We start from the raw sequence: 8,330 nt of genomic DNA, 5'->3' as shown, positions 1-8,330 counted from the left end.
CCCTACATACGAGTCGCCCATATACAATCTCAGACCCAGCCGGAGAGTAAAGGCACCAAGTGAGGGTGTAATCTGCACGGTACATAAATGATCAAAAGTCTGATTCTCTAACACGTTTTCCTTTTAAAAAATTATAACAGTAACTGTCCCTTATGGTCTCCAGTTCTACCTTATTTAAGATCAGGCTCTAAGCTCAGAGGAGAAGTTATACTTTTCACAGCCAGGGCTCCCTGCCCCGCATCAATGCCTGTCCCTTTGCTACGTCTTAAGGAGGCCTAGTTCGTGTGAGTGGAATTACCTTCAAAGAATAATTATGTTCAGAAAAGGAAGCGCAGATGGCAAATAGATATATGAAAAGATGTTCAACGTCATGAGAAATCAGGGAAAGGCAAAAATCAACAGGAGACCACTCAGCTGGTAGCAGGTACCAAGGGTTTTGAGGGGACGGGAGACACAAGCTATGAAACGCTGTCAGAGGTGTGCAAACTGGGACACCTACGGGGGAGAGCAAGGTACACTCTCTAGTGAAGATGCACCCAGCCTACACACCCAAAATTCTGCTTTGAAGAACACACCCTGATCTCCTAAAAAAATCCCTTCACATGTGCTCAAGAGGACAGGTAGAAAATGCTAACTGCAGCACTGATAGGAATAGCAAGGTGGACATGACTTAGGGGTCCACTGACAAGGGAATAGAAAATATACCATATTCATACATTCAATAAATACAGAGCTGATAAAATGAGTGAACACCATCTACATGTACCACACTGTGTTAAATGACACAGTCATTATATAAATATATAACATATAAATAAATATATTATTTATATAAATCTTTAAAATATATAAAATAAGTCTACATGCTGCTTAAGGACACACAGCATGTGATGAGAGTATAAAGTCAGGGACAGGAAAGGTACAGACCAACATCTGGATAGTGGGTACCTCTGGATTCATGTGGATTAGTTGTATTAATATTATCTCTGTACTACTTTGAATGTTTAAACTACTTAATAATTTTTTTAAATAAATTTATTTATTATTTTTATTTATTTATTTTTGGTTGTGTTGGTCTTCGTTGCTGCACGTGGGCTTTCTCTAGTTGCGGCAAGCAGGGGCTACTCTTCATTGCAGTGCGCGGGCTTCTCACTGCAGTGGCTTCTCTCGTTGTGGAGCAGGGGTTCTAGGCACATGGGCTTCAGTAGTTGCAGCACGTGGGCTCAGTAGTTGTAGCTCATGGGCTCTAGAGCACAGGCTCAGTAGTTGTGGGGCACAGGCTTAGTTGCTCCGTGGCATGTGGGATCTTCCCGGACCAGGGATTGAACCCTTGTCTGCTGCATTGGCAGGCAGATTCTCAACCACTGCGCCACCAGGGAAACCCGAACTTCATAATTTAAGAGTCAAAATGCTTACTGCTGTAGACACCGTTCAAGTTGGTACAACTTGCTCTTTGGATAGCAATTTGGCAACATCCACGTTATGGCTGTACTTAGGCTACATCCAAAACTTCTACCTTTAGTACCGAACTGTAGAGGTGTGGTCGCACAAGTGTGTGGAGAAGTGTGTGTGCAGATATCCCGCACAGCACTGTGCATGATGGCAAATACAACTTGATTCTATCTGCAGACCACTGTTAGAGAAACTGATTCATCCCTACAAGGGAGTGCTATGCTGCCATACAAGAAAGAAAAGAGCTTTATATCTACTGATATAGAACAATCCAGGATAGACAAGTTTAAAAAAAAACAAACAGGATTTCCCAGTGGCACAGTGGTTAAGAATCCACCTGCCAATGCAGGGGATGCAGGTTCGCTCCCTGGTCAGGGAACTAAGATCCCACATGCCACGGGGCAACTAAGCCCGTGTGCCGCAACTACTAGCCTGTGAGCCACAACTACTGAGCCCATGTGCCACAACTAGAGAGCCCTCACACCACAGCTACTGAGCCCGTGCACTCTGGAGCCCATGCACCACAACTAGAGAGAAGCCCACGAGCCGCAACTAAGACCCAACACAGCCATAAATAAATAAATAATATGACAATTCATAAAAGAAATACAAATGGTCAATAAATATGTTTTAAAATGTTCACTCATTAATAAGTACAAACCAAAACAAGATGCCACTTTTCTCCTACCAAACTGGCAAAACTTTACGATGGTAACATCTAGGGCTGGTGAGGATGTGAGAAAATGGGCATCGTCATGTATTACTGGTGGGAAGGACAAGAAAGACATCTGTTTAGTGGGAATTTGTTAGAACTTACTAAATATTTCCCCCGTTGAACTTTTTAAACAACTTTATTAAGATATAGTTCTTCTATCATGCAATTCATCCACTTACAGTTTACACTTCAATGGTGGACAACCACCACCACAATTTCAGAACATTTTCATCACCCTGAAAAGAAATCCTGTACCTCCCCCCAGCCCTAGGCAACCACTAATCTAATGGTCTCCACAGATACGCTTATACTGAACATTTCATACAAAAGGAATAATACAATAATCAGCCTTTGTATCTGGCTTCTCTCACCTAGCATATTTTCAAAGTCTATCCAGGTTGTAGCACGGGGAAGTACTTCACTCCTTCTTATGGCCAATTAATATTCCATTGTATGCATGTAACAATTTTATTTATCCGCTTATGGACATTTGGGTTCTTTTCACCATTTGACTATTACAAACAATACTGTTATGGACAGTTATGTACAGGATTTTGCCTGGACCTGTTTTCAGTTCTCTTGGGTGTATACCTAGGAGTGGTACATATCCAAGTGCTGGGTCATATGGTAACTCTATGCTTAACTGTTTGAGGAACTACCAGAATGTTTTCCAAAGAGGCTGCATCATTTTTCATTTACAGCAGGGTATGAGGGTTCCAATTTCTCCACATCATTACCACCTCTTGTTATTGTCTTTTTTTATTATATTATTATTTTCCTGGCTGTTTTGATTTGACATTTTCCCTGATGACTAATGGTGTCAAGCATTTTTCCATGTGCTTATTGGCCATTTGTGTATCTTCTTTGGAGATGTATCTTTTCAGATCCTTTGCCCATCTTTTTATTGTCTTTTAATTTAACTGCCCGTTTTTTTCCTTAAATTAATGAATTTATTTATTTTTGGCTGCTTTAGGTCTTCATTGCCGTGTATGGGCTTTCTCTAGTTGCAAAGAGCGGGGGCTACTCTTCGTTGCGGTGCACATGCTTCTCACCACGGTGGCTTCTCTTGTTGCGGAGCACGGGCTCTAGACACGTGGGTTTCAGTAGTTGTGGCACATGCACTCAGCAGTTGTGGCTCGCGGGCTCTAGAGCGCAGGCTCAGTAGTTGTGGTGCACGGGCTTAGTTGCTCCATGGCACGTGGGACCTTCCCAGACCAGGGCTCAAAGCGGTGTCCCCTGCATTGGCAGGCAGATTCTTATTAACCACTGCACCATCAGGGAAGCCCTAATTGCCTTTTCATTAGGACCTATTAAGTTCAAAATGTGAGCACCAGCAATCCCTCTTGTAGAAATACAGCATACAGAAATAACTGCATGCGTGCTAAAGCTGTGTGTGCCAAGATATTCCCTGGAGCACTGCTTATAATTGCAAAATGTTAGAAACCTAAATTTCTACTAATAAGGAACTGACTGAACTAACTATGGCATGGATACTGCATGGAATACCATACAAAGGTAAGATGTCTATGGCATATTATTTTTTAGAAGCTGCAGATCAAATACACAGTAGAATCCCACTTTGTTCAAAACAAAAAGCCATGTGTTCGCAGGTGTCTACAGACATACTTTCTCAGCAGAGGAAAATCCTGGGTCTCTAACAACCAACTGGGCATCTTGTGGGGGAACAGGGGGCAAGTGGAAAAGGAAGGAAGATCTTTGCCTCCTTATTCTATATAAATGATTTAAGTGATGGGATGATGAGTGCTATTTACTGTTTTAAAATTTTTTCCATACTTTTCAAATAATACTATTTTTAAAATTATTACAGGAATAGGTGTCTATAGTTGCTCACCACTGTACCCCTAATGCCTAAGCACCACTCAGCACTTGGCATCAACAGATACTCAATGAAAATGTGTTGAATAAATGGATGAAGAGCAGTTATTTCTGTGTAGGAGAAAGTTCTGTTACAGTTTATTCCTCAGTGATATGATGCCTCACTTGCTGTGACTAAATTATAACCTAATAAACAGGGTCACTTACATGATTCAGAAAATACTGCACGATTATTTCATGGCCAGCGGCAGCCGCTTCCATCAAAGGAGTGAATCCATATACGGGCTCCCTGCAAGATCGAGACTGCAGTCAGATGATGAGCAGAGGAAGCTCTGGGGGGCAGAAGCTTGCCTGCTGCAGACAAAACCTCAGTGACGCAAAGTCACCCATCCCTAAGCCTAGAGGGCTCCCTGAACGGGGAGAGATGAGAAAGTGAGTATCAACACATCAGTCCCGTGGTTTCTACCCCAGGTCTAGTCTTTTGTTCCTAAGACAATCTGTTTCCCATCTTCACTCCTTCTTAGCTGTTTCCCCCACTGCTATGGCCTGAATCTCTACTTAATCACAGCAAAAAGTAGCTGTCGCCCTTCACTGCTCACAGACAGCTAGCACCTCCTCTCCACCTATCCAGATATACTACATTTTGAGATCAACATCCTCTAGGAACCCTTCCAGGAGCTCCAGGACTAACCATCTCCTGCCCTCACTACACCTAATGCGTGCTTACGGCTAACTCAGCGCCCTCTTCAGAGTGCCCCCCCCCACCAAGTCCTCACTGGTTTCACCTGGGCTAGAAGACAGGAAGCAAGCTAACCACTGGTTTTCATCCGTTCGAAGACACACAGTTTTCACATTTTAGCATCGCTGAAGTCAGAATGTCAGTAAATGAAATGCATTTTAATTAGGAGCATTTTTTTTCTTTCTTAATGGCCTGTAAACCTACATTGTGTTACAACGGCTGACACCAGCCAGGGTGTGCAGTGTCAGGTGAATGCTGGGTTGAAAGAGGATTATCATGGTGATATGCTTTAGACAACAACCCTACTTCCAGCTTATATTTAAAACTCATGACTGTTTTCAAAGTATCACCTCACCTGATACATACCGAAGGCAAGAAAGCTAAAGGGATTTAGCATTTAATGCATGTCAATTCAGTGCCACACACTATGTTAGGCACCTGTTATATGACAGAACATGTAATTCTTCTAACAGTTCTATGACATGGGCATTGCCATCCTGTTTTCAGATAAAGGAAATAAGGCACAGAGAACTTAAAGTGTTGCACACAATGCCACCTGACAGATGCATGAGAAAGCTAGGACGATCCCCATGCCTCCACGCCTAGGCAGGACTGTCCCCTCCGTCCCTTTGTCTTGAGCCTGTCAAACCAAGGCAGGGGCTCCCTGCACTCCAGCCTCTAGCTGCCTCACCAGTTGCCCTACTCAGAGTCAGACGTGACCACCTCCCTCCTGCAGCCACTTAAGACCTTGTAATCACCTCACATTGGCGTTCGCTCCACTGTCCAAAAGGAACTTGACCATCTGCTGGTGCCCAGCACTGGTGCAATGGAAGAGGGCAGTCCAGCCTTGAATGTCCTTCATTTCTAGCTCAGCACCTTGCTTCAAGAGAACACAGAATGCTCGTTAAGGCCGCGTCTCCTCTGCGCAGGGTGGGCGCCCTCCAAGCCATCAAGCTGAAAGAATCGAAGTGATTACCCGAGCACACGCAGGCACACAGGGGCCTGCAGTGGTTCACGTCTCTGCAGAGCGGCCGGGGGCCCCTCAAGTTTCTGGCCTGAGGCCCTCGTAGCTCACCTGGAGGAGGAAATAGGCGATGCTCTCGTTGCCACAGCTGGAAGCCAGCATCAGCGGAGTCTGCCCTTCCGGGGTCGGCACATTCACACTCACCCCCGCCTCGAGCAGCAGGTGCACGATGGTATCGTGTCCAATGTAGGAAGCATACATCAGCGGGGTCCAGCCACCACCATTCTTCTTATTCAAATCTAACTCTCTCCTAAACAAACGCAAGACATGCTAGACATGCCAGCCATCTCATAGGTGGGGTTTACCAAAGCCGGTGGCCAGGCCAGGCCAAGAGAAAGAGCAGGAAGTGCTGACAGGAAGCAGAGTCATATGCCACCCTGGACATCACTGGCGGGGAGGGTGGGTAGTGATTACACTTGCTGGACAACTGCCTTTGCAAACTCCCTCCTCTGATTTTTGCCTCCCTCCTCTGATTTTTCATTCTCATCTGCACCCTCCTCCTACCCTAAGGCCAGCAATTCTCTTTTTTGCTACCACCAGCTACATAGATGGTTCTCAACCACAGGAGATTTTGCCCCCAGGGGACAGCTGCCAAAGTCTGGAGACATTTTTGGTTGTCACAACTGGAGAGGGAAAAGCTACTGGCATCCGGTGGGTGGAGGCCAGGGATGCTGCTCAACATCTTACAGTGCACAGGACGCCCCTCACAACAAAGAATGAGCTGGCCCAGGTTGTCAGTAGTGCCGAGGCCGAAAAACGCTGACCTGGAGCCTTGACTACCTCCCGCCAACAGACCAGTCTGCTAGTCCAGAACTGAGGGGAGAGGAAAGAGGAGGGGACTCAGACAGTGGACGATTTCTCCTTTGTCGTCCCACCCTACAGAAACATTCTTGGAAAAATCCGTGAAGAATCCTGTCTTTCTCACTGATTTCCATTACAATTCTGGAAAAGTGTTTCCCACAGGAAAAACAATGCAGGCTTCCCAACCCAGAGTTCGGGGTCGGGGGATGGAAGTAAGACCCACTTCCAGGAACATCCTGCCTGTTTCACGCCCCAGTCTTTCCTCCTCCACAATCCTTACCTCCAGTGGAGGTACCAAATGACAGTCGACCCACGCAGTTCGTGCCTCTCCTAGATACGCACACTAAGCTACACCAGACAATTAGTTTCCATTCACCAGCACGTTTTACTGACCCTGGCTTTGGACCCAGGCAGCCATTTCCCAGGTCCTGATCCCAGGAATGCAGGGGTAGCCACTGGCTGGGAGAGCCACCTGGAGACCAGCCCATTCTCACCACACGCTGTCCCACATGGACAGGGAGGTGCCCCCACCCCGACCCCTTAGCAGAGTGGCCCTGGGGCTCTGGCAACCCCCTTCAGCCGAATCCTCCCTTCTGACCCCTCCAAATCCCCCTCGGGTCCCCAGTGTGTTTACTGTGCACCAGCCTCCGTCTCAGCAGGTGTCACAACCCCAATCAGAACACAAACACTTCCTAGAGCCGTTCTGGACTGTTCATTTTAACAGCACACCCGAAGGCTTAAAGTCTGTGAATGTTAAAGGAGCAGAACTATAGGTGGGGTCGTGGTGACCCTGTCGGGGGATGTGCTGCCTGCACACCTGCCCGGTACAGAAGTACCAACTGGCCAGATGCTCATAAGTGATGGCTACGACCTGGGAGCCAGAAACGGGGCTTCCACGAGGCTCTGCTTTAACTCCCCAAGCTGGAACTGGAAAAGGCCCAGGCAGGTATGGACATAGGTCGTTTCTCTAAGTTATCAATGAGATGATAACAGTGAGCACAAAGTGTGGCGGACAAAGTGGGAAGAGATGAGAAGATGGATCCCTTTCCAAAAATTACATTAAGCATCAAACCGTACTTCAAACAAGAAGGCGCTAATAAGCAGTGCTGTTTAGGGGGACCTAATATGCACATAAGATCAGTGAAAACGGCATGTGGGCAGTGAGTAAGGTGCAATCCTACAGGTGGGGATAACCCCTCCTCCTCCTCTATGGCAGAAGCTAAAGGGGAGAGGGCGGCAGGAGGGATTAAAATGAAGCTTCTGGGGAAAGAAGGCCATAGGGTGTTGCTTTCAATCTTTATTTTTGTTTTGTTTGAGCATTTCTGCAATTAGTGAAAACCATAAAATTACTCTGGTTAAAGTAAGCCTGAAATGAACAATTTCTAAGCCTATGAAACAAGTTTAAGCTGCCTTTTTCTTCCTCGGAATCAAAACTGCCTTCTTTATTGGCATCCAGCATAAATCATCCCTGACAACAGCCCAAGAGAAGCAGCAGTTGATCCACCCAAGGATTAAATGTCTACAGCTGTGGGCAAGGCCCCCGCTAGCTCCCTGATGGCTCCACCTGAGAGCTGAGCCATGGAGCTCAAAACTCCAAGAGGAAGGAACATTTTCCAAGATCTCTTACCGCTGCACACATTCCTTCACCACTTCATACTGGCCAATGGAAGCAGCTGTGTGAAGATCCAAGGGGACGGCCAGCTCCTCCCGGCTGACCTGCGCACCCAGCCCATGCCACATGGACAAGCTGCGGGTCAGCAGCT

At 46.4% G+C, this 8,330-nt stretch overlaps 1 protein-coding gene across 1 annotated transcript in view; it reads right to left on the bottom strand.

Moving 5' to 3' along the window:
- The window catches only part of ANKS3 (ankyrin repeat and sterile alpha motif domain containing 3), a 24,982-nt gene that overhangs the window by 16,486 nt on the left and 166 nt on the right, over positions 1 to 8,330 (bottom strand). The window contains exons 2-5 of the mRNA XM_007453459.1: positions 8,195 to 8,320; positions 5,818 to 6,016; positions 5,501 to 5,622; positions 4,211 to 4,292 (exon numbers count right to left, since the gene is read on the bottom strand). Coding sequence (XP_007453521.1) covers positions 4,211 to 4,292; positions 5,501 to 5,622; positions 5,818 to 6,016; positions 8,195 to 8,320 — 529 coding nt within the window. The remainder of the gene's footprint in view (positions 1 to 4,210; positions 4,293 to 5,500; positions 5,623 to 5,817; positions 6,017 to 8,194; positions 8,321 to 8,330) is intronic.

Source organism: Lipotes vexillifer, unplaced genomic scaffold (genome assembly GCF_000442215.2).
Source record: "Lipotes vexillifer unplaced genomic scaffold, Lipotes_vexillifer_v1.1 scaffold914, whole genome shotgun sequence".
Classification (NCBI taxonomy): Eukaryota; Metazoa; Chordata; class Mammalia; order Artiodactyla; family Lipotidae; genus Lipotes; species Lipotes vexillifer.
This window is presented reverse-complemented; position numbering and strand designations above follow the sequence as displayed.